This window comes from Pristis pectinata, chromosome 15 (assembly GCF_009764475.1).
Source record: "Pristis pectinata isolate sPriPec2 chromosome 15, sPriPec2.1.pri, whole genome shotgun sequence".
In the NCBI taxonomy this organism is placed as follows: domain Eukaryota; kingdom Metazoa; phylum Chordata; class Chondrichthyes; order Rhinopristiformes; family Pristidae; genus Pristis; species Pristis pectinata.
Genome location: NC_067419.1, coordinates 36,393,786 through 36,419,210, shown reverse-complemented (window position 1 = coordinate 36,419,210; position 25,425 = coordinate 36,393,786). Strand labels below are relative to the sequence as shown.

The following is a 25,425-nucleotide window of genomic DNA, read 5'->3' as shown; positions in this document are numbered from 1 at the left end:
TGCAGATTGTTCAATATTAAAGCAATCTATTACATTTCCCTAGAGTGCAAATAATTTGAAAGGATGGGAAGTATTTGTATGGAGCAGTGTCCATTCCGTGTCACACTACACCCTCCTTTGAACCTTTTTATCACAATTCTTTCATTGTTTCTGGTTAATGTTCCAGAATAACCTCACAAAGAGCCTTCTAGGAGAACATTTGGAATATAGACTGCAATAGTGCAAGAATGCAGTCTGTCAATGCTACCTCATTACAATAAGGGTTAAACAATTAATGTTGGCCTTGCCAGCAGAGGTTGCATCTCAGGAATGAATTTAAACACAAGTGTAACTGGTTTCAACTTCCTCTGTCAGCCCTGTTGGTGCACTTGCACATGTAGTTAACTCATTCTTCCAATTGTATATTTTGTGGAAATACTCCGGTTATAATTATTTTGTATTTAACTGTTAGGTTCTTTTGTTAATTTTCTATATATCTGCATAACCTTTCTGCATTCTTTTCAATTAAAAGAATTGAAAAGGGGCGGCATGGTAGCGTAGCGGTTAACATGACGCTATTACAGCGCCAGCGATTGGGGTTCGATTCCTGTCGCTGTCTGTAAGGAGTTTGTACGTTCTCCCGCGTCTCTGTGGGTTTCCTCCGGGTGCTTCGGTTTCCTCCCACATTCCAAAGACGTACGGGTAGATTAATTTGGGTTTAAAATGGGCGGCGCGGACTCGTTAGGCCGGAAGGGCCTGTTACCACGCTGTAAATAAAATTTAAATTAAAAAAAATATATGCCACAGAATGAACTTTAAGTGTTGGGGTAACATAAGATTTGCAGAACAAATTATTTGAAAATAATTTGCTACTTTCCACATCTGGAAAGGTTCAACATGGGAAATGGCCTTGGTTATGTACAGAGAGAGAATAATATAAGAACCATAGAACAATACAGGCCCTTTGGCCCACCATGTTCTGCTGACCTTCAAACCACACCTAAGACTATATAACCCCCTTCCTCCTACATATCCCTCTATCTTAAGTTCCTCCATATGCTTATCTAACAGTCTCTTGAACTTGACCAACATATCAGCCTCCACCACCACCCCAGGCAGTGCATTCCATGCACCAACCACTCTCTGGGTGAAAAACCTCCCTCTGGCATCTCCCTTGAACTTCCCACCCATTATTTTAAAGCCATGCCCTCTTGTATTGAGCATTGGTGCCCTGGGAAAGAGGTGCTGGCTATCCACTCTATTTATTCCTCTTAATATTTGTATACCTCTATTATGTCTCCCCTCATCCTCCTCCTTTCCAATGAGTAAAGCCCTAGCTCCTTTAGTTTCTCCTCATAATCCATACTCTCTAATCCAGGCAGCATCCTGGTAAATCTCCTCTGCACCCTCTCCAATGCCTCCACATCCTTCCTATAATGAGGCAACCAGCACTGGACACAGTACTCCTAGTGTGGTCTAACCAGAGTTTTGTAAAGCTGCATCATTACTTCGCGGCTCTTAAACTCATTCCCACCATTTATGAAAGCTAACACCCCATAAGCTTTCTTAACTACCCTATCCACCTGTGAGGCAACTTTCAGTGATCTGTGGCTTTGAAGGCCCCCCAGATCCCTCTGCTCCTCCACACTGCCCAGAATCCTGCCTTGGAGTTTGTCCTTCCAAAGTGTACCACCTCACATTTCTACGGATTGAACTCCATCTGCCACTTCTCAGTCCATCTCTGCATCCTATCAATATCCCTCTGTAAGCTTCGACAGCCCTCCACACTATCCACAACACCACCGATCTTTGTGTCATCTGCAAACTTGCTAACCCACCCTTCCACCCCCTCATCTAAGTCATCTATAAATATCACAAAAAGTAGAGGTCCCAGAACCGATCCCTGTGGGACACCACTAGTCACAGCCCTCCAATCCGAATGCACTCCCTCCACCACAACCTTCCGCTTTCTACAGGCGAGCCAATTCTGAATCCAAATGGCCAAGCCTCCCTGGATCCCTTGGCCTCTGACCTGAAGAAGTCTACCATGCGGAACCTTGTCAAACACCTTGCTGAAATCCATGTAGACCACATCTACTGCACTACCTTCGTCAATCTTCCTGGTCACCTCCTCAAAGAACCCTGTTAGACTTGAGGCAAGACCTTCCCTTCACAAAGCCATGTTGGCTGTCCCTAATCAGTCCATGATTCTCTAAATGCTCATAGATCATATCTCTTAGAATCCTTTCTAACAGCTTGCTCACCACAGACATAAGGCTCACTGGTCTGTAATTCCCTGGACTATCCCTACTATTCTCTGGTACTGTCCCTGTGGACAATGAGGACTCAAAGATCCTAGCCAACGGTTCAGCAATCTCCTCCCTCACCTCACGAAGCAGCCTGGGGAATATTCCGTCAGGCCCTGGGGACTTATCTGTCCTAATATTTTCTAACAGCTCCGAGACATCCTCTCTCTTGATATCTACATGCTCTAAAACATTACCCTTGCCAACGCTGTCCTCAGTGTTATCAAGACTCCTCTCCTTGGTGAATACTGAAGAGAAGCATTCATTGAGAACCTCACCCACTTCACAGCTTCCCACCTTTGTCCCTAATCAGTTCTACCTTTACTCCCGTCATCCTTCTGCTCTGCACGAATGAGAAAAAAGCTTTGGGATTCTCCTTAACCCTACTCGCCAAAGCCTTTTCATATCCCCTTCTTGCTCTCCTCAGCCCCTTCTTAAGTTTTTTCCTTGCTACTCTATGTTCTGATATAAAACTCTGATAATCTGCTATCCAACAATCTGGAAATCCTGATGGTTTGGCATGTGGCTCATGATTTGTTTACAGCTCCATGCAACACACCAGGTCTCTGGTTCCCACACTTACTGAAAACTTGCTAGATTCACTGGAACATATTACTGTACTATGTAACATTTAAAATAAAGTAAATAATCATGTGTTGGGGTATTAATGAGAATAATATCCAATAGTCTAGAAAGTATGCTAGTCTAGCACCTCAAGTCAGTGTGACGGATTAATTTTTAGTGATGGTAAAGACTCCTTGGTCATGCAATGTAGAATTGCTGTTTAAATATGAGTAATGTAATGGAAAATGTGGTTGATGCTGACCTGTAGCTAGCCTGTTTGACTTTCTTTGGTGCTCTCTACGTACACTGTAGTCTAAATTCAACAATTAGTTTCAATTGTTCAAAAGTTATCTTTTACAAGATATTGACAGGTATGCATGTTCTTTAACAACTAGATGCAGATAGGGAAAAGTAGTATACGGTGTGTACTGGAGATCCCAGTATGATGGGCATGCTTAATAGGTAAGGCAGCTTCTATAGAGAGAAACAGAATTAAAGTTTGGGTGATGGTCTTTCGAACATTCTGATGAAAGCTAATCTACCTGAAGCATTAATGCTTATTCTCTTTATGGATGCTGCCTGATTTGTATAGTGAGAGAGAATGAGAAACACAATTTTGATTGTTATGAGATGGCAATCCCTCTTTAATCCCCCTCCTGGAATCACGTAGAGTTTTATTCTCCCCTGCTGGTACAAAGTGAGGAGGAGTTTGTTCCTGATTTTCTGTTCCTCATTGTGCAAAATCTATGGCTTTTCCCTTGACAAGCTGGCCAGGTCCACTTGCTGGCTTTAAGTTGTTACAGGAAGCAAATATTAAGCAAATGTAGATAGATGAAAAATTTAAGTTTTTTTTCTTTTCTAGAGGTAATATCCTGGCCAAGGGGTCAAAATTAAGCCTTTTTTTTTAGAAAAAGCATTTATAGAATACCTCTTTTAAGCTAGTGTCTAAAGCACTTTGGTCATGAAAATACTGCTGTAATGCAGAAAGTGCAGTAGGCAAATTGTGTGCAACAAGCTCCCACAGATGTTAGTGTGATGAAATCTAGACATCAGTTTTAGTGATGTTGGGTAAGGAATAAAAGTTTGCCAGAATACTGGAGAGAACTATCTGTTCTGTGAAATGGCATTGCAATCTTTTGTTTCAATTTGACAGGGCAGTTATGAGATGAGATCTGCTGGTTCTGCACATCTTCAATACAATAGTTGAATGTCAGTCTAGATTTTGTTCGGGTGGGACTTGGATCCACAATCTTCTGGTTGTGGGGAGAGAGTACTGGCACTCAGTCATGACAAACGATCTTATTGTCTTGTCTTTACAGCTTCATCATAAGTGTACCAGCTCCAAGCTGACCTGAAAATTTAACCCTATAGAAACCATTGCCAGCTTTTGTATATGAAGATGATAATTGCAATTACCACATGGATGCTGGATGAAAGGGTGGGGAGGGGGAAATGTCAGATTTTCTACTTGTAGGTATGGACATTAGAAGTAGCTAGGTCTAGTTTGCTTTGTGCTTTCTGACCTCTTTAGTCACTGCTGTTTTTCACTTCTATTGTTTGAGGGTCACTATTTCTAGGTAATCTGTAATCCAGAACAATCCACAATGTGAGCAAGAAGAATGAGAATCTAAACTTTTAACTGGATAGAATGATGACAAATGTGTTTGTATGTAGATCAACCTTTAAACAGACTGCTTATCTTAAATAGTTAAATTAACATTAATCCCATTTTCAAACCTGGTTGTTACCTAGAATGAGTTAGCTGTTTAATCTGTTTCTTCCTAATGGTCTTTAAAAAATGAAATTTTATTTTGCACAAAATACTAGTTTATTATTAATAGTAATTTTCTTTTGCATCCTAATGTTTTTGCTTTCAGTTCTGTACAAGATATCTGTTCAGAGTTGGTATTACAGCAAATAGAAATTTGGCACAATTTACTGTATAATGCAAACTTTTGGAGTACTGTAAGGTTATGGAAATGAGGTTGTTTAGAATAACAAGAAGCTATGAAAGGTGGTTTTTCGCTATTTATAGTTTTAAGACTTGCAGATTTAGCCTAAAACAAACCCCCTAATTTGTTTGATGTTGTTCGTTGAGAAAATGAACCCATATTGAAGCCTGTATTGTGTCCAATTAACAGGTAGTATACTAGTTTTAATCGGTGACAACTGTATGTGGTATCCTGAATCTCTCCTTGGTGAAGCAGCAGGTAATGGATGTGGGATTAGCATCCCTCATTCAGGAAGCAATTTTATAGTATTCGCACTAATGATTAATGTCCTCCTCTTGTGTTACAAAATGTGTTGATGGATGTTGTTTGATGGCACCCTCAGACTCTCTTCAATGGTTGCACCAAGCATGAAAAATGAGCATTTGCAGCCATGCCAAATTCAGTTTGGAGCTTTTAGTCCTTTTTTTTAAAAATGTTTATTTTAATCTTTTATTACATAAAACAAGCAATCTTGAGAGCCTGAAACAGAGTATCAAATTTGGGTATTTGTAAAATTTACATGTTATATTTGTAATTTATTGTTAGAATTCAGAAGTCATTGTTGCTTTAATGGAAACTTTTATTTTCTAAAGCAGATGAGAAGATTCTTCAATATTTATATCCTGTTATTCTGCAAAAATTTATTTCACTGTCAATCTAACTGCAACAGCTCTGGCATGGAGGAATTTGTATGGGATAAGTGTAATATAAAACTGCCATATTTTAGAGAAGCTTATTTGTGAAATTTACCTTGCTACAAGGAAAAATGATCCACAGAGAATAATTTTATTTAGAGACTAGACAATTAGTATAGAGGCTAGATTGGAAATCAGAGTATAGAGATAATAGGTTAAACATTTCATGCATGGGATGTAGGTTCTGTCACAAGGCCATTGTTTAATCCCCATTCTTTATTTGTTCTGGTGAATCAGTGATAAGCCACTGTCTTGAGTTGCTGCAATTTCTGTTGAGAAGCTATTCTCAAATTTGTTGACACAAGTGACCTGCAGATGCTGGAATCTGGAGTAAATAAACTGCTGGAAGAACTCAGCAGGCAAAGCAGCATCTGTGGAGGCCAAGGGATGGCTGACATTTCGGGTCGACTCCCCACTTCAGGACTGATGCAGGATCTCGACCCAAAAAGTGGACCATCTCCTTGTCTTCATAAATGCTCACTATTCATCCACCAGTTTATTTTTATTCTGGGATTTATTTGTTGGGTAGAGAGATCCAGGACTTTGACCTGATAGCAATGAAGACAATCTGTTTCTAAGCCATTGCATATGACTTGAAGGGGAAATAGACTGCAGTGCTACAAAGAATGTGGCTGATCACTCAACTCGTAGTTATCTGTGGTTGGACGATAACTGCTGACTGTGACTCCAAATAGCATTTATAATTTTTAAAAAAATCATTCTCGGGATAAACACTTTCGTGATGAAAGTGCCAAGTATTTAATCTGACAGGATCCTAATGCTTAAATGTTTTGGTCATTTAGAGGCATGAATCATTACTTCATAAAGGTAAACCTTTTGTTTGCTCTTATTTCTGGGTTAGTAGAAAAATCTGAAAGAGATCCTTTAGTTACCAGTTTTGGTATGGTATTTAAGTATGAGTTCCTCCATGTTATGAACCAGCAACAAAGAAACACACCGAGTTATGTATCAGTGTTTAAAAGCTACTTTATTAGTAACTACTTATGATAATAAGAAAAATATAAGTAAAAATGTTAGATCTTAAACATTAACCCCAAAAACTAAACTCGTTGTGTGTGTGGCAAATTCCCAAGTCCAGGAATAATTCTCAAAGTTCAGTTCAGCAAGCCATAAGGTGAAACGTGAGCAAAGGCTTCAACAACCACCACTGACTGAAGACAAAATGTAGATGTAGAGAGAACATAGAGTAATTACGAAATCCAAATGTTCCGCTCTGGAACCCGCACGACACCTCAGTGTCTACTCAAATCATGGCCGTCCACACAAATACCCGTTTCCTTCTACGGGTCAACAACAAAGTGAACTCCACTGCTTTGTCCCAAAGTATCTGCCACCCTGAAAAGCATCTGAGATGTGGCCGTCCACACAAATACCTGTTTCCCTCTACAGGTTGACGACAAAGTGGACGCCACCAGATTACTCCAAAAATCCATTGTAGTGACAGGCACAGTTATAGTTTCTCTATCGATGGATGAGAAACAAGCTGCGCTCTCTCACGCGAAAACGTCCTTTATCTTCTGTTGTGTAACCATGCCAGCCCACACTACTCTATCTTAAAGGGACATTCACCAATAGTAACCCAGTTCATACCACACTTTACACAGTTGTATCAGTGTCATAAATTCATGACTAAAAATGAGTTTATTTGATGATGAGCCACAATTTGAAATGCACTTCTCTCATCAGCTTTCTGTTTCTGTTCAGGAAATGTGCTCTGAGCGGTCAGGCTAAAACTTGTAAACACAGAATTAAGTTGGGAGATTCCAGTAGCTACTACTATGTTTCACCATTTTGTAGATACAGGGTATGTATATTACACCTTTTTAAAAATAAAAGTAATTGTATTTTCTGAATTAAATAAGCCAGCAAATAAATTCTGGTATAGAGTAAAATGTTTCTTTTTGTTTTAGATTATGTCTGTATGTAACTTCTTCACTTACATTCGATATATTCAGCAGGGTCTACTTAAACAACAAGATGGTGAGTAATTATTTGAAAATTGAAAACTTATTTCAAATGTTATTTTGATGGTTATTAAGGAAACATTTGTTATTTGAGGGCTTGCTATAAAATAGTTTGTGATCAAAGACAAATGATGTGCATGCCTTCCTGCATAGCTGAGATCCTAAAACACAAGCATGAAATTTTTTTTGTTTTATTTAATTCTGCTGACAACTATCATTTGGAATTGTTTCTGTCAAGGACAGAAGAATATAAGAAGCATGTTTAGGCCAGTTGGCTCCTTGTGCCTGCTCTACCATTTGAGTTCTTTTAACTTGGCACTACTTTCCTGTACTCACCCATATTTCTTGATTCCTGTAACATCCAAAAATATGTTGTTATTCTATCTTATTATATACTCAATGACTGAACAGCAACAGCCATCTTGAATCTGTGGTACTCTCTCATCACTACCCTTTTGATGAAGAAATTTCTTCTCATTAATATCTTGGGGAACTCAGACCTCTACAATTTAGGGCAGCACTCTGGTTAGAATTACTGCCTTGCAGCTCGAGATCTAGGTTCGATCCTGATCTTGGGCAATATGTTGCGTTCTCTTGGTTATCACATGGGTTTCTCCAGGGGGCTCCAGTTTCCTTTCGTGTGTCAAAGTTGTACTGGTTTGTAGATTAAATTGTCTGTCTGCTGTGAATTACTCCTGGTGTAGGTTGGAGCAGGAGAATTGGAATGGGGAGCACAATTTGAAGTGTGGTTTAATCAGGGATTTGCAAAAATCATTATTCTGTACAGTATCCTCTTGCACTGAAGGCTATTGTATCTTTTGCCTTCCTAATTGCTTGGTGTACATTCGTATGAGCAGTGATTTGTGTACAAGGGTACCCATATCTTTCTGATCTCAGCACTTTTTGATCAAGCACACTCTTGCGCGACTTTACATTTTTCGTTACTTTGCATTCCCTTTGCCACGTCCCTATCACCATATAGCATCTCTGCATCCTCCTCAACTCCAACCGCCAGCTCTAACTCTCAGCAAACTTTATAAATTTCACTTGGGGCCCCTCGTGCCTGTCATTGATGTAGGTTGTGAATAGCTGAGGCCCCAGCACCAATCCCAGTGGCAACCCACTAATTGCAGATATCCAATCCAAAAATGACCTGCTTATGCCTACTATTTGCTGTTCATTAAATTATCTTCACTCTGCACTGGTTAACAACCCCTAAAGGCATCTAATGTGGTACCTGAAAAAAGGCCCCCTGTAAGTCCAGGTCCACCACATCCATTGGTTTCCAATTTTCTTCTGTAGTTACAATCTCTCTCTTGGATTTGTCAAATATGACAAATCCATGTTGACATTACCCATTCCTATTATTACTGCAATTTAATATTTACTCTGCTACTGCTATCGGGCTAAGTCTGTGTTCTCCTGTAGAATTTTTCCCTTCTTTCTTAAATAATGGAAATCCATTTGCCACCCTCCAATCTAGAACTGTGTTCTAGAATTTATGGAACTTTATCGAAGATGGCAAACAGTGTAGTCACCATCTTCATAGCCATCTCTTTCAAAACCTTGGAAGGCAGGACATCAGCTTTTCATGGAGACTGGTTTTTAGTCCTTTAATTTTTTTTGCTAATGCTAACTTCCTTTGCATCCTCATTTGCTCGAGATCTCTTTTATTTCTTCAAGATTTTCTTGTATCTTCATGTATGAAGACAAATGGAAAATAATTGCTTAATTTCTCTGCTGTTTCCTGATTTTCCCGTCTGTCTGAATTTTTGATCTTTTATTTGACTTTAACTATCAAAGCTTTAACATTGATTTTTTTTTTGTTTCTCACTCCTTTCCTTTGCTGGACTTGGAGCAGTGATGTAATTGTGTCAAAGGCTACAGAAAAGTTGAGGAAAATCAGTGAGATAGTATACCATGGTCACAGTCACAAAGGATGGCATCAGTATTTTGATTATTTCAGTACTTCTTTCAAGGCAAAAGATTCTAAATGGAACTTCAAACAGGTTGGAATAAAAGGCATGGATTTGAGAAGCAATGATCTGTCCAAGGGTTTTGGATATGAAAGATGGGTGGGGAAATGTTGCTGATGGTTTGCAAGGAAAGAGGGGGATAAGGAATGGCTTCTTGTGAAGTGATAACCATGCTGAAGGGAGGGAAAGGAGAGTATGCAAAGCAAAGAAGCCATTTTCAATATCTCCTCCTATTATGGGATTTGGGAAAGAATGCTGGTTGGGGGTGATTTAGTAAGAATAAAATCAAGGACGCAAAGGTGGAATATGTGGGGGGGGGGGGGAGGAGGTGGAGAAGATGTAGCACATGAAGGAAGATAAGGGAGAAATCTGAGATGATGGTACAAGTTTAGGTAGGAGTAAAGCCTTGGTAAGGTGTTTCAGGGTTTGGATATCAAAGTGATGTCATAGAGATTACCGAATTCTGTCTTCGCCTTATTTAAAGAAAAAAAGGTTAATTAGGCCTGCTCACTTGTTGGAGGAGAAGATAAGGAATCAATGAGCAGTTGTGAAGAAATGGGTCTGTCATTGTGTCACACCTATATTTAATAATGGACTTGTCAGTTAATCCAAGGTCTAAACTTGGAGTTTGGAGAGCGATGATGTAGTTATGCTTTGAGGAGCAATAGTGAAGAGTGATTAATTTATTGGAGGTAAAGCCATTAGGATAGAGGAGGAGGGGGGATTCAACAGAAAATGATTGCAGGAGTATTGTGACCAATGCATGATCGAAGGCAAAATAGCAGAACCATTGACAGTGCAGTTGTAAATGCTTTTGGAGGACCATGTATTCAAGGGACTAATGTAAAAGATAATGTGTTTTTAAAATATTTAAACTGTTCCTTTCCTCTTACTCCTACCTGCTGATATAACATTTTGTCATTCATTCCTAGCAATTAAGGGCTCATGCAGTTACATATATCAATATAAAACTATGTTGTTAGTCCATGATTTTAACATGTCTCAATGCAATTGCTGCAAGACATTGTTTAGTGAATCTCTGGATTGCATATCTCAAATTATGACCTTCATTTAATCTACTAACAATGTGGAAAAGAGTTTTAAAAAAAAATGCATTTGTTAGTCTCCTGTGAAAGTTCTCATTGCAGTTAGAATTTTCATAAACACAAGTGACTTATTAAATCAAGAGTCTTGTAGACTAATTTTTGTTGTTTACTGTTGTCTTTGCAGTTGAACAGATGTTTTGGGAAGTGATGCATCTGAGGAAGGAAATGTCACTAGCCAAACTTGGATTTTACAAGGAAGAACTCTAAGATTCAGCCTTTGGAGAATAAAATGCATGAGCTTTAATGAGTGATCAACAATGTGGTTTCCAGAAGTTCCTTATCCTAGTATTTATTTTCCTTTTATAGTAGGTCTACAATCTGTTTTTTTTTTCCCCTAGCTACTTGTACTTAACAAGTGACAAAGGACTGTTTTCTTTCTCTGTTGCAAGTATTTAATTTTGTCATTTTAAGAAATGTTTTGAGTATTTGCAGCTGTATCAGTGGCATAGGAAAGAAGTGGGTGTAATGAAAGCAACTGAAATAAATATGAGCTCTGTTATGTTAAGCAACATGTTTGCAGGAGAAATGGATATTTTGTGTGTACTAGCTGTGTTTTCATAAGCTTTGTTTTAAAGAAGTTTGACTGGGTATGGTTTTTTTGGATGAGTAAATCAATTTTTCCATTTGAAATACAACTTGAGTTAATAATGGTTTGGGTTATCAATTTTTTCTTTCCATTGTGCACTTTAAGCAGTGTGTTTTCTTAGAGCAAACTTTATTCCAATCTATAGCCAAGCTAAGACATTTAATAATAAAAAATTGATATGAAATGCATCAATTATACATCAATATAACAATCTAAAAATGTCCTAAATGGCAATAAATGTATTCTGGTAAACGCTAGCTTGCAGTTTTGAATATTATCTGCATATAAAAGTTTATTAACAAATGGATGATTCTGAATCACTAGGAGAAATTAATAATGCGTGAACTTTTCAAAATATTTGACCTATTGAGAGTGCATTATTCCTCTTTTTATACTTCTCTACAGTAGAATTACAAAATGAACTTTTTAAAATTTTTCTTTTATTGCCTTCATCAATGTCATTTAATGTTTTTAGCACATACCACGTTCTCACTAGAATGAGCTTTGGGGAATAAATTGTTTTTGACCAGGCATCCTGCAGTGTTTCTTTTTAAATAAACAGATTGCCTTGTCATTGACAAAGTGTGCTTAACAAGCTTTTGTCAACATCAGATGATTTTGTTTCTTTGCTATATTCCTGCTCTCTGGAATGTTCTTCTGTGGATGCTCGGGAATGATTTTTGACCAAGTTTCTTCCTTCCAGCTCTAGCTTTTCCCTGTAAAGAGGGAAAGCAAATACTGTATATATTTGCCTGTAGAAATCCTATAGTTTCTTTTGGACAGAATTTGTCTATTTTTATTTGTTGCAATGCCATTTCCTGTTCAATTGTACTCTTCTGTGAAAATGAGGCTTCTGCAATAATACAAAAACAATACTTTAGGTACTGGAATTTTAAAACAAATATTCCAAAAGCTGGGCAGCATCTGGAAAGAGAGAAACAGTTAATGTTTGATGTCAGTGAGGTTTTTGTTAAATGGTATGTCAATATCTTGGAATTTTTAAGATCAAGATATTGTTTTCCCTCAACTTCTGCAGTGGAAATTGCATGGCAGCTCAGTGCTTTTTCTGTTTTTTGGAGTTTTGTACACCATTTGAGGAATAGTGTAAAGGACAAACACTTCCTCCAGGGGGTCAAATTCAAAAGGAGTAACTTGCTGCAGTTGGTTGAGGAGGAAATCAACAGATGGTGAAAATGAAAGCAGCTGAAATAAACATTGAGCTTGGTTATGATGTGCAACATGTTTGCAACTGAAATGAGTTTGGTTTATGTTTAAAAAGAAGGAAATAAAAAGTTAAAATTGGTATGAGTGGTTTTTTTTGTTATAGTATACTTTTATTTAGTTTGGAATAAGCATCTGGCTGCAAATGATAAGTCTTCAATGAAAGCAACAAATTTCTGATACTGTTGGGAATAATATTAATAGTGTGTATTTTGCTAGTGCTGCACTGGACTGGCACTTTATTGGGTTAAGTTGCAGTAATTATTAGGACCTCTCTGAACAGAGATGCTGAACTTTTTAGGCTTTTTCTTGGCAGTGCACTGCTACTGAATTCCTCGTGGAATCCACTGATTTACCTTCTGCTTATTTGGACTCTAGTATTTAAGCTTGACACAGAATTCCCAACTCCAGTATTTTGAACAGAAATTTATAAGACTGTAGGGAATAAAGATGAACATTTTTTACCATCAAAACATGATTTTATTTATTTAAAAATAGTAACAAAAACTCCAAGTTCCTGGCTGTCAAAGCTGCACTATAAAGGAATGGACATGATGCTGAAATAGAGTTACCTTGCAGATCAGCTGAAACCAGCTTTGGTGAAGGAGCAAGCTGGAACTACTGACTGATTTTACTTGGGTTACTGCTTTTCATGGGGTTGGTGGTATAATCATACTTGATAAGAATGCTTGCATTTATATGGCGCTTCACAGCAAAACCCCTCAATATTCTGGTATGCGATTTTATGTGGACTAGGAAGCATCATAATACAAGATTTCTGTACTTGCCTGCTCTGTCAGTCGATCCAATCGTGGCTGATCTTCTTTCTCAATATAATGTCCTCATCCTCTCCTCCACATCTCAATGCATTTTGTTTTGTAGATTTTTGGATAGATAACTTGAAAAGCACTTGTTAGATATAACTTGCTCCTGTGAATTTCCACATTATGAATGACAGTAAATAGTGTTTGTATCCGTCTCCTGTTTATTTCTAGTCAGCCCTAAAACAAGAAAATTTCTATATCACTTGGTAATGAAAAGCATTTCAGGTCAAAGACCCTCTCTCAGAGCTAGGAAGAGGAGAAAAGAGGTGGTGGGGATGTCTCTGATAGGATAAAACTGTGGTGATCATGGGGATAAACCAATATCTGCATTCTGCAACTCCATTCTTTTTGTCTTTGTTTTCCTCTCATTTGCTCATTGACCAGATAACCTCACTTACGGATTATCTGTTGTCACCCTGGTTTTACCCTTTCAGAGACATCTCCCTGCAGCTGGGCAAGCTTCTTTCCCTCAGTTGTGAGAGGGGATTTTGACTTGAAACATTAACTCTGTTTTTCTTCCCACAGATGCAGCCTGACCTGAGTATTTCCAGCACTTTTTTATTTGGGCAAGAATAATAGGCCTTGTGCTTTGCTACCATAAATCATCTAAGAAGTTAGCAGTCTATTTTCACTACTGTTTTGAAACCTTTCTCAAAATGGTCACTCTTATTTTCCCTTTGTTTGCTTCCCCCCCCCCCCCCGCCCCATTTTAAACTACTATCAGCAAATGCATGATCTAGACAACTATGAAATAAACAGCAGTTTATCAAAGTGCACCATTTATGTTGCTTACACAAGAGCTCCACTGCCCTCTGCAATAAAATCTAATTGCAGTAATACACTTGGACTGAGTACAGTAATGAGGAAAAAGTTTGAAGTGCCTGGTCAAAGGTCTTCCAAGTTTGGAGAATGAGGAACGATTTCCTGCATTAAATAGGCTCATTCAAGTACTTGCTACAAAGGACTTGAGGAAAACCTACCACCTTGGGGAAGTGTATGACAACCAAAACTGGTTGTGATTTTCAGCCATTTACTCAGGTAAAAAGAAACTGAGCAATGGTAAATTGTACAGGAAGATTGCAAGCTCAAGGCACATGACCCGCACAAGTGCAAAAGTGTTTTTGCATATGAGGATGCCTCTTGTACAGTTTGTGGAGTGAGAGATGGAACTCTATTCTGAATAGCTGAACAGTATTTTATTAGGAGGAATTTCAGTTGCGCGTGGTCCTGAGACTCAACATGGATGTTTTAGGAGAAAATGAAGCCCTACAGCAGTTTTTTGATGGTAAGAATTGAAAATATTTTCTTTTAAAGGCAGTGCTCAATTTTTGTCATTTGAAAATGGAGTACATTCAGTGGGATGTGGTCTCATTTTTGGTTGACCATCTAGAATGATCAGGGATTAGAAAAAATGGAGGCTATTAAAATTAATCAGTAAATGCAGTAATGTATCCTGTTTTCTCTGAATTGCTAATTTGCACTTTTGTACTCCTGTATTTCCCCCATGTGTTGTATCTTTGAAACACAATTAACCTCATGCTATTTTGTACAACTTGCACAGTTGGTGTTCAGGAGATTGGAATGTGGTGTTTGGTTTCACTCTTGGCAAAAAGAAATTGTGGCATTGTCATTGAGAATGGGAACAGATGGCACATACTTGCTACAAATTCTCGAGTTCAGTTCTTACTATGGTTTTGTTTTTACTCAATTGCAAACTATGGATCATAGAAACTATTAAGAGAAGTTTTCCAAATTTTTGTGTTTAGAAATAAATCCCAGAAGGAAGCCCACACTGTATGATGTCTAGCCAAGTAATGATTAAGTACAATTACCTAATGTATTTTAATTTTACCTTGGGTAATAGTATGAGGCCTCCTTCAAATACTCTTTGATCAAAATCATAGTTTCATAGTGGAAATCCAGTTAGTAATCAGATTCTAGTTATTCCCTATCCTAGCCAAGATGTGTTTGAATCCCACAGACTACATAGTAAATAATTTTGAGGCTTTGTTAAAATCTTTTTGGATGCCCAAGCTTGGTCACTACGCTTCTGTGAGTGGATTGAGATTGATTTTCTGTATGGAATTTATATATGGCTGCTGTGCATAAACAATATTTCTCAAGAAATTACGCTACTTTTACTGGAAGAAATAGGCATATTGTTTTCTCCACACTTTAAGTAGGCTTTATTGAGTAAATTGACTTGATAGCTGTATAATAGACTCTTTGCTGTGAGTCATAATACACTGCCTCTCCAAATTTTTGGCAGTATTGGCAATATGTATTCTGAAATGAATAATCTCCACTTGGCTACAGCCTAGTAATCTTCTGAAAGAACTCAACCAGGCTCTCTCAAAACCATGATGTAGATTGCTGTTTAATCCCCTTTTCTTTCTCGTCATCCCTAGTGTTCTAGCACCTTTTCTATAACTTGAAAACTTATTGACCACACTGACAGCCAGTGGATTAGAGATTGGGAGGATGACTTGCTGCAAAGAAAGGAAAGAAACTAGAACATAGCATTTTTTCCAGAGAAAATGCAGAGTAAGAAGGATAGTTGCACTTAAATTATGTGCATAATTTTCATAATCACTTTTAGCACCATGCTCACCAAGTATGGAATTAGCCTGTTGCCTCCACTCTGGCTTAATCTTGACACTTTCCAATTTCCTAGACTGGCTGTTGTCCCTTTTGGAATATCCATACATCTGTTTCCTTCCAGTGATCAAGAACCATCTCCAGCAAATGGTGTCTGTGCTTGCTAATGCATCCACTGAATGCACCAGCAAGCACAGTCACCATTTCTCTCAATTTCTCAATGTCTTCTGACTCCAGCATTTGGATCCGTTTTCAGATTATTTAGTCTTTTCAAGATGCTTCTGTATATCCCTTAACATCAGTGTCAACCATCTGCTCCACTGAAGGTGATGTAGCTCTGATGCGAAGTAACTATTATGCTTTGCTGTACCATGAGAGTGCATTAAATCTGCTCTGAGGAATGCTTCAGCAACCCAATGTAATCTTTGTGGCTCTGTTGCTCCTAAAATTAACAATCGCTGCAACCCAATTTCCTACTTGTTTTGGCTTTTTAGGAGTGTTCATGATTTTAAACTGAATGTGATACCTTCTCCAATTCGAGAGAACACTGAGTTATTAACTACCAGTTTGTAGTCCATTATCATTTGTAAAGTCACATATGCAGATGACTGTTTCTGGGAATGATTAAATTCAGACTATTACAGCTAACTATATAAACTGGAGTCAGGGCTGGGGAATAAAACAAAACACATTTGCGATGCCAATTTTTCCTCCAGAGATTGAACATAGTGGAGAAATTATTGGTTCCCCACAAATCTATCTCATGATTTCTTGTAATTTACATTTTTATGAATATGTTTTGGGAAATTACACATTTGATTAGATGTGAATAAATTCTGAAGAAAAATGTATTTTGTCATGGTTTCTTCCTGGCTTCCCAGTGTCACTACCAATATATTTAAGAATTAAGTAAGAGAAACTTAATTGTTCATGGTGTTAACCGACATGTAGTTTTCTTTTAAAAGGGATTTGCTTGAATCTTAGTCCCACAGACTTGATCCAGATGCACCTATGTTGTATCCATACACCTCTGTAAACTTTTTCTGTGCCCAGCAGATATGATTGAGCCTTCTGGACTCTTGTTGCATTCTCCAGCTTTCCATAACTTACTCACTCTGAGAACTTGCCATTTTTGCTTGCCATCCTTCTCTTTCCCCCCCCCCCCCATGTTTCTTAGAGTCAGACGATGCAACGTTAGCAAAACATTACATAGACATAGTACAATACGTTATCTTAACTGTCCGATTACTTCATGCTATCAGAGAAATTTCCATTGTCTTACCTATCCCCTCTCCCATCTTCTCTGCTACCTAGACTGACTAGATTCTCTTTCTTAGCCTGAATATAGTCTGTTGTCATTGTTTTAACCAAGATTGTGAAAAAGTCTGGAGCCAAATGATACTTGCAAAACCCAAACTGAGCATTAGAGAGCAAGTGGATGTTGATAGCACTGTCAATGTCTCCTTCCAACACTTTATTGATTTAAGAGTAGACTTTTTGGATGGTAATTAACTGGATTGGATTTGTCCTACTTTTTGTGACCAAGATGTATGTGAACAAGTTTGCATATTTTTGGGTAAACAAATTCCTCCGCCTTGCCCGATTCCCACCACTGAGTCTTTCTGATGTCCTCCAGATATACCATTATTTTCATTGTTCTGAATTGTTCATCTTCTCATTTCTAGCCTTTTGTCATTTGAATTGTGTTTTCCAACAATATTCCTGGTTAGTATGGAAAACTTTATTGTTATGCTGATGAGATTTCCACTGATGAAGTCATTAGAACATAGAACAGTACAGCACAGGAACAGACCCTTCAGCCCACAATGTCTGTGCCGAGCACGATGCCAAATTAAACTACTCTCTTCTGCCTGCAAATGATCCATATCCCTCCATTCCCTGTATATTCATGTGCCTATTTAAAAGCCTCTTGAACATCACTATTGTATCTGCTTCCACCACTGCTCCTTGCGGCATGATTGTGTGACAGTAAGAGAGTTTTGCTTTTTTAATAACCCAAGCCATAAATGTGCAAACATAAATGCTATAATCTTTCAATATATGTCTACAGATGCATATGCCATAACACAAATGAGGTTTAGTATCTCTATTATAAACTGAACTTCTGTTGTACAAAATAGCAGTGCTTATTTTTCCCTCTTAGGTAAGGATGTCACTGGAGAATTGGAGAATCTTTTTGATACCAGTATGCTGGAAGCATATATTAGCAGTGACTTAGAACCAGGAGCCATGTAAGTAATCTTGTGGCATGGATGACTTGTGGGAACAGCTTAGAGGCATTGGCTTGCATGATAAACTTGACTCTGAACTGCAACTGAGATTTTACACTTATTTTGTTTATGCCATTGAGATTTGGTAAGTGACTCACCGTCAGACATGATTACAATATTGGCTGTGATATTTGTGACTTCTACGTGGGGCCCTCCATCAATGAAATTATTCCTAAACCTTTTCACTTTAAAGGGTCACTAAATCTGTTTATTTATTCATTCTAAATTTGGATTACATGGTTTAAAGAAGGTGTACACTCCTTCCTGCTTCTATTCCCTCCCCATCCTAAAGACAATCACACACGTAGAGTATGGGCTCAAAATGCTCGGATTTTGGTTGTGGCCACTTTTCATGTTGTGACCATGTAAGGTGGCTGTTGGAGGGCTTTCCACCATAATGTACGTAGGGCAGTGGAAATTCCCAGCCAAACCTCAACTGCAGATTTCTATAATGGATGATCAGGAAAGGAATTTCTGTCTCCATCATCATTTGCTGTGTCTTAGGGTGTCTTTGATAATGTGGCATTTGCTTACTGAACCATGAGTGGGATCTAAGTTCTCCATCTAATGGACTTTCTGATGTGATGTCATTTCTCCTACCACAATAAACTTGTCAGATCACTAGACTGGTTCTGAGTTGTACTGTACTATATTAATGGGAAGCAAATGCTCAAATGCAGAATTATTATTTGACAAATGTTTATTGCAATTGTTAAAAGTTTCTCTCTTAACAGCACATTACCAGAGTCGCCACCAGATTCTGTTTCTGAATGCTGTTCACCACCTCAGATGAAAGGTATGTGACACTTTCATGTATGACATAGATATAGTACATACAACTAATGTGTGTCAAAGCTTTTCAATGGAGGCAGGTTTGAAAAAGTATGTTAATATATAAATACGAAATCTTACTACCAATTGTTGAAATGTTTTCTTCGTAGGCTTCAATGCTCACGTTATACTCTGTACTTAATGTTATTGATATTTACTTTTTTGCTAATTCCTTAAGTAATCTGTTCCCATGTGATTTATTTTATCTGTTTGTTCTACACTAAATCTCAATCATTCAATCAAGTAATTCTAGCTTGCCTTCTCCTTCACTGCATATTTTCTTTTCCCTATCCCTAATCTGCATATGTTCTTCGATCTAAATAACCTGTTGACCTTTTTCCCCGATTTCTGTCACAGATGGTGCTGCTTAAATTCTGCATAAAACCTGGACTTTAACTAAAGTCCTGAACGTTATAATAACCCCCTTTTTTTTAGTCATCATTACTAAACTCTTCCTTTGTGTCAATTTTCAGCTGATTTGGATGTTTTTTTTCTTTATTAAAGATGCATAGTTTCAGGAAAGGAGTTTGATTAAATATAATAGCTTGAGGATATATGTAGCTAGTAGGGTAGATAATGAAAAACCAGTGGATACGATATATCTGGATTTTCTAATGGTTTATGGGGTTAGATCTTAGATGGAGGGCAAAAATAGAGTAGAAATAAATGGGTAATTTTCAGGTTAGTGGTCTGTTCCTGGTGTGGTGCCAAGGGATCAGAGCTGGGACCTTGGCTGTTCACAAGTTAGTAACTTAAATGAAAAGTCAGTGCAATGTACCCAAATTGTGTGTGGCACAGATCTGGGCAGGAAAGTGAGTTTTCATTGGGATGATTTACTCCTATTTCTTAGGAGTGCAATTTTTTAAATTTGTATTTATTAGTGCTTTGTAATATCTCCCTACATTTTTCTTTCTGTTTCAACATTTAAGACCAGTCCCATTTTCTGCACTGAGCCATGTTTCCCTGATTCCTGTAAAGGAACATGTTTGTTTATTTTCAGAAACTTCCTTTCCTTCCTATAAACTCTTCATTTTGCACTATAGGTGACAAGATATTTGAATGACACAATCTCGTAACTTAATGTAAGATTCATTAATGGGAAATGTGTTGTTTAATCAAGGAGAGTAGGCATAAAATATTTTTGAAAGAAAATCATGTTTGACAAATTTAAGTGCAGTTTTTCAGAAAGATGATTAAGTTTTATAAATAAGTAGACACAGCATGGATAGGACTGGATGATATTCAGAAAATATTTTTGTTAATGGCCAATGTTTGATTGGGAAGAAACTCTGTCTTGCATTTCCATTTTAACCATTTCATCTTCAGAGGGGAATTTTGGTAAATATTTAAAAAAAAACTGGTCAAACAATATCTGTGAAGAGTAAAACTGTTAACATTTCGTACTAATAACTTTTCATCGAAATGGTTATGAAGCTTTATGGATGAAAAGGAGGTCATTATGAATGGGATTAGTATAAAGCCAGTATAGACACCATGGAGCAAATTGTCTCAAACCATGCTGTAGATCGATGAGATGGTATAAGTTGCAGTTTTGTTTCTTGTATCATCTAGTTTAACAGGATGTATTCCTTTTTACAATAAATATCAACAGCTATATAATACTGGAATAATTTAATATTTTGTTTAGATGTACAGTGTGGCGGTACCTGGATGACTGGAATCCATCCCCAAATGAGGCAGACTTCTTCAATGAACCATTGTAAAGCTCCATGCAGATTTAGTGAGTTGGCAGTGTCTACTCATTCTAACTTGCCACAACAACACAGATATAATGGACTTCGGGAACATTCTGTGAAATCTCGTGTGAATATACCTACAAACAACTGCTCAGTACCTCCAAGCTATGTGTGCCTGCCAAATCTTCCTGTCCAACAGAATATTAACCACCCCTCTGAGTGAGTCAAACTTATTTAAGTAGGAAAACAGCATACATTTGAGTTAATATTTTAATACTTGCCATAATTAAACTATGGTAAATCTGAGTGTAATTATTCTTGATATTCACATTGCATTTTAGTTAACTGACTTAAAATCAAGCAATCAAATTAACCGTCCAGTTTAGAAAAAGAAAATAATCGAAAAATAATTTGTACTGAAGATGTAATTATACAAAACGTATCATGCAGATATTTAACAAAACTTCTTGTGTTCTAGTGTTTTAATTCAGCATTCAAACAAAAGGAAACGTTCTGAGTTCTTTGAGGATGCTGTTGATGACATGTGGAATGATGTTCGAAGTCAAGAAGACTACTGTAGGTTTATGTTGAAAACATTTTGATTTTTTTTTCCGATTTGTCAAAGTCCAGAGAATTGTATATTATAAATGTTATAAATTCAAAGATCAATTTTATTCAAAGATGTTTTCATTTAGTTGTATCTTTAGAGAAATTAGTTTGTCTCTGTCACTGAAAATAGAACAGGTAACTTACATAATTGAGTAGAATCATTGATGTGTTCCATGTGAGATTGGATGGCCTCTTTTATTGCTGTTGTTACATGTACAGAATTTGCAGATGGATTGGATCAATGATTGGAGGTGAAGCTGTTCTCCCTTTGTAAAGCTAAAGCTAGAGTAGGTCAGGACAGAGACATTATCCCATCAAGTGGGGATGTTTGATTGGGAAATCATTAATCTCTTGATATTAACACGTGACCTGAAGCAGAGTCTTGGAAGTTCAAGTTTAGTTTCTTTCCAAACTGCCATCTGAACATTTGTGTACAAGTTGCATCATGAAGATGTATGGAAAGATATCTAAAAGCCTTATCATACACATTGTTTAAAAGAAGTGTTATTTTCAGAAAAATTAATCAATGGCTGCTTATTGAAGAAACTTGCTTTTTGAAACTCTAGGATAAGTTAGATAAAGACAACCATCTCAAACAAGGAATATAAAAGCAGGTTGTAAAGATTTCCATGATTGTGCACAAAAGAAGAAAGTACTGAAAATAAAACTGTCCTTTTGCATTAAGAGGACTGTTGCTAATTGTAGAACTGTTCTAGGTCTGGTTGAATTCAAATAACTTGGCATAAATTGGATAAACCATGCACTTCCTTCCTAGTGTATAAATAACTTGAACAATTTTCTTCCTTAAGCAGCTCAGACAATGCCTTCTGGTTCTGTACTCTACAGTCTGAATACCTTTCGACCAACCATCACAGAATCCTGCATACAGATGACCCCTACATTGCAGCCTTTCACGTAACAGAAATTCATCCTTACAGAATTCACAAATTATGAACCAAAAGTTTGAGATATAGAATAAAATTAATTCTCATATCATGGAATTTACATTCCCTGATGCATGTGCAGATGACACAGCTTCGCATTACGGATGTGGACCATTCTCTATGAACCCATCAGCACAAATAGGGCCATTCTGCTCAATGTCTCCTCACATAACAATCCTTCCATCCAAAGAATCAATCTAGTGAGTCTTTGTTGCATCACCTCCAGGGCAATTGTATCCATCCTTGAGTATGAAATCAAAATGAGATGCTACGGTCCTTTAGATTGGAAAGGTGCTGGATTTAACATGTGAAAACTTGCTCAGGCATCGTGATGGTGTTTGCGGTACTCTTACTTGGTCCCAAGACTTCATTCTCTCTTAAATGTTTATCAAAGCCATCCATTGACTTAGCATTCCTATTTTTTTTACAGATGTTGAATTTGTCTAACAGGGACATCCCAAAGTGCTAAACATTTTTTTTCCATTTTAGTCATTTATAACGCAAGCAAATGCAATATCCATTTTGAATGAAGCCAACAAACAGCAATGAGGTACACAACTGCCTAACCTGTTTTTGGTGGTATTATTTGATGGATAAATGTTTTTAATAGAAGACTTTGTGCTAAAGTCCTAAAGTGGAAGTTGAGCAAGGATCTCTGAATACGAGCTGAGAGTGCTGTCACTGGAACTATATGATCGATATTTGATCTGTAGAAGATCCAGTGAAAGCTCACAACTCCTCCAAAAGGCAATAAGTAGGTCCCAGACACAATCTCCAGTTAATGCTGAAACAATTTGCCTTAATTTTACTCTATTGTTTTAACAAAAAAGCTGGCATTATTTTGTTTTAAAAACTTAATTGTAATCAAGCTATTTTAATCTGGCCATGAATAGATAAGGGAGACTAATTTGGAAATGTATTACCTAATCTAATTCACTGAGAGAAATTAGTTAGAAAACTGAAGGGGTGGGGGAGGGGCGGTGGGGGGAGAGCATTTTTGGTGTGTTACATGTAGCATCTGATTGGGAAGGTAAAGTAAAAATCTGAGGAAGATAAATAGTGTAGCGGTTAGCGTAACGCTTTACAGCGCCAGCGACCCGGGTTCAATTCTGGCCACTGTCTGTAAGGAGTTTGTATGTTCTCCCCGTGACTGCGTAGGTTTCCTCTGGATGCTCAGGTTTCCCCCCACATTCCAAAAAAGACGTACAGGTTAGGAATTGTGGGCATGCTATGTTGGCGCTGGAAGTGTGGCGAAACTTGAGGGCTGCCCCCAGAACACTCTACACAAAAAGATGCATTTCACTGTGTGTTTCGATGTACATGTGGCTAAAAGATATCTTATCTTATAATGATTAATTTCCAGAAATAGCCAAGTAGTAAAATGGAGAAGAGGTTGGCTGCGCCACACAATAACACTGGCATGTATGAGAACCTAAGTTAGATACAAAATTAAATATCAGTTCAATTCGGGTTTTTTTGGATGTGTACAGTATGAGCAAATCCTGAAAATGGTGCATCTGTGACTTAATGCATACTGCACTACTTTCCTTCAGTGGGATTCATTTACCAAGTGCATGCATTGTTTAATGTTTGTTTAATCCAACTTCTATTTCTTTGCATTCTTTAGTTAACGCTTCTGTTGCAATGTCAATATCAATATTCATTGACAGATCTTCATTTTACTGTGATATGGACAGTTCTCTACAAACCCATTGTTAAAAAGGCTAATTCATTCTCATTCCAAAATGCTTGCTGAGTAAAACTTGTAAATCTGATGCAATTTCAATTTGAAGATTTTCTTTTTATTCAGTGCATCCAGCTTGAGTTCTCTCCTGTTTTGCTGTCAGTCCAGCCATATCAACATACATACTTGATTTTCTGAACAATAGATTCTAGAGAACACCGTGCAGATAACTATGGTTGTGACACGGACAGTCAAGCAGGAGTTTCTATAGACTGGGGCTGTCTACGTTTGAAATGGCATCCTTTCCAAGCTAATCAATGGGCGACATTATGTAACAGTAGTTGCAATGAATTGTAAGTACATTTTACTTTTTAAGTTTTGATTTGAAAGTTTGTGGTTAAATCTTGTAAATGCCACAGGTGGCAAAACGTATTGTCATGGTCTTTAGAAATTATACCTAGAATCTTAATCACAACTTTCCCATTGGCCAGTTATATATCTACCATGGTTTTTTGCTGATCATTGGTAGGAACCTGCGTGTACAGGTAATAACTATTTCAGCTCTGTTCCTAAATCTTGTAAGTTTATTGGCAAGATTCACAAATGTTGATTGATATTTTTAATAAAACTTTAACTGTACTGTGGTATTTGGACAATACATTCAGATTTTATATTTTTTAATATTACATATGACAAATGTTTCATTGTTAAAAAGGCTGATTCATTCTATTCCAAAATGCTTTGAAAATCGTTCATGTGTTAATTTTTTATTTCAGAAGTAATTTTTGATTATTACTGTAAAAGTCTGGATTATCTATCTATATACAATCAGTTTTGTATTTCTGTTATTGTTCTTATTAGACCTGCTCCAGGATATCAAGTAGATGCAGACAAAGGATTTAATTTTTCAACAGTGGATGACTCATTTGTTTGTCAAAAGAAGAACCACTTCCAGGTCACGGTTCATGTTGGCTTGATTGGACATCCAAAATATGTTAAAACACCTGTCGGCCTTAAACCAATTGAAACATTCTTCCTGAAAGTTTTTGGAGTAAAGGCAAGTTTTAGAATAGATTTGTATCCGCAAATTTATGTTAGTATTTAAATAATTATGTATATAAACCACCCCCCCCCCCAAAAAAAAACTGAAGCTCCTTGGTACTGTTTTATCCATAGAACATGTTCACAATTGTAGTGTATGTATGTTGGTAGTTTTGAGAAATTGTATTTTTAATTTTAAATCTTAAACTTTGATTTATTCAAAACAAAACTTTGGTGCTACCTGGAAAATTTGGCTATAAACTTGAATTTACTTTAGAATTTCAATTACTACAATTTAAAGTATTACATAAATTGTCTAAACTAATATGTAAAGCTCTGACCATTCTTGATCTGGCTAATCAGAAATCTGGTTCAGCAGGTTCTGATTCCTACACTCCCTCTAAACATGCTAGGGCACTATTTCCCATGCTCCCTTTAAATTCACTGGGGGTCCCTCTAAACTGCACTCCCTTTTAACCTTGCCTGGTTCACTGGAG

At 37.3% G+C, this 25,425-nt stretch overlaps 2 protein-coding genes across 3 annotated transcripts in view; both read left to right on the top strand.

Moving 5' to 3' along the window:
* The window catches only part of rab3ip (RAB3A interacting protein (rabin3)), a 35,298-nt gene extending 22,807 nt beyond the window's left edge, over nucleotides 1–12,491 (top strand). For both annotated transcript variants that reach the window (XM_052030168.1, XM_052030169.1), the window contains 3 exons: nucleotides 7,261–7,360; nucleotides 7,467–7,536; nucleotides 10,727–12,491. In XM_052030168.1, coding sequence (XP_051886128.1) covers nucleotides 7,261–7,360; nucleotides 7,467–7,536; nucleotides 10,727–10,809 — 253 coding nt within the window. In that variant the 3' untranslated portion in view covers nucleotides 10,810–12,491. The remainder of the gene's footprint in view (nucleotides 1–7,260; nucleotides 7,361–7,466; nucleotides 7,537–10,726) is intronic.
* A 1,981-nt stretch (nucleotides 12,492–14,472) lies between these two features.
* Nucleotides 14,473–25,425, top strand: part of LOC127578568 (myelin regulatory factor-like protein) — a 35,422-nt gene continuing 24,469 nt past the window's right edge. Inside the window, exons 1-8 of the mRNA XM_052030716.1 lie at nucleotides 14,473–14,518; nucleotides 17,517–17,556; nucleotides 17,973–18,083; nucleotides 18,857–18,918; nucleotides 20,602–20,869; nucleotides 21,129–21,226; nucleotides 24,093–24,240; nucleotides 24,749–24,944. Coding sequence (XP_051886676.1) covers nucleotides 14,473–14,518; nucleotides 17,517–17,556; nucleotides 17,973–18,083; nucleotides 18,857–18,918; nucleotides 20,602–20,869; nucleotides 21,129–21,226; nucleotides 24,093–24,240; nucleotides 24,749–24,944 — 969 coding nt within the window. The remainder of the gene's footprint in view (nucleotides 14,519–17,516; nucleotides 17,557–17,972; nucleotides 18,084–18,856; nucleotides 18,919–20,601; nucleotides 20,870–21,128; nucleotides 21,227–24,092; nucleotides 24,241–24,748; nucleotides 24,945–25,425) is intronic.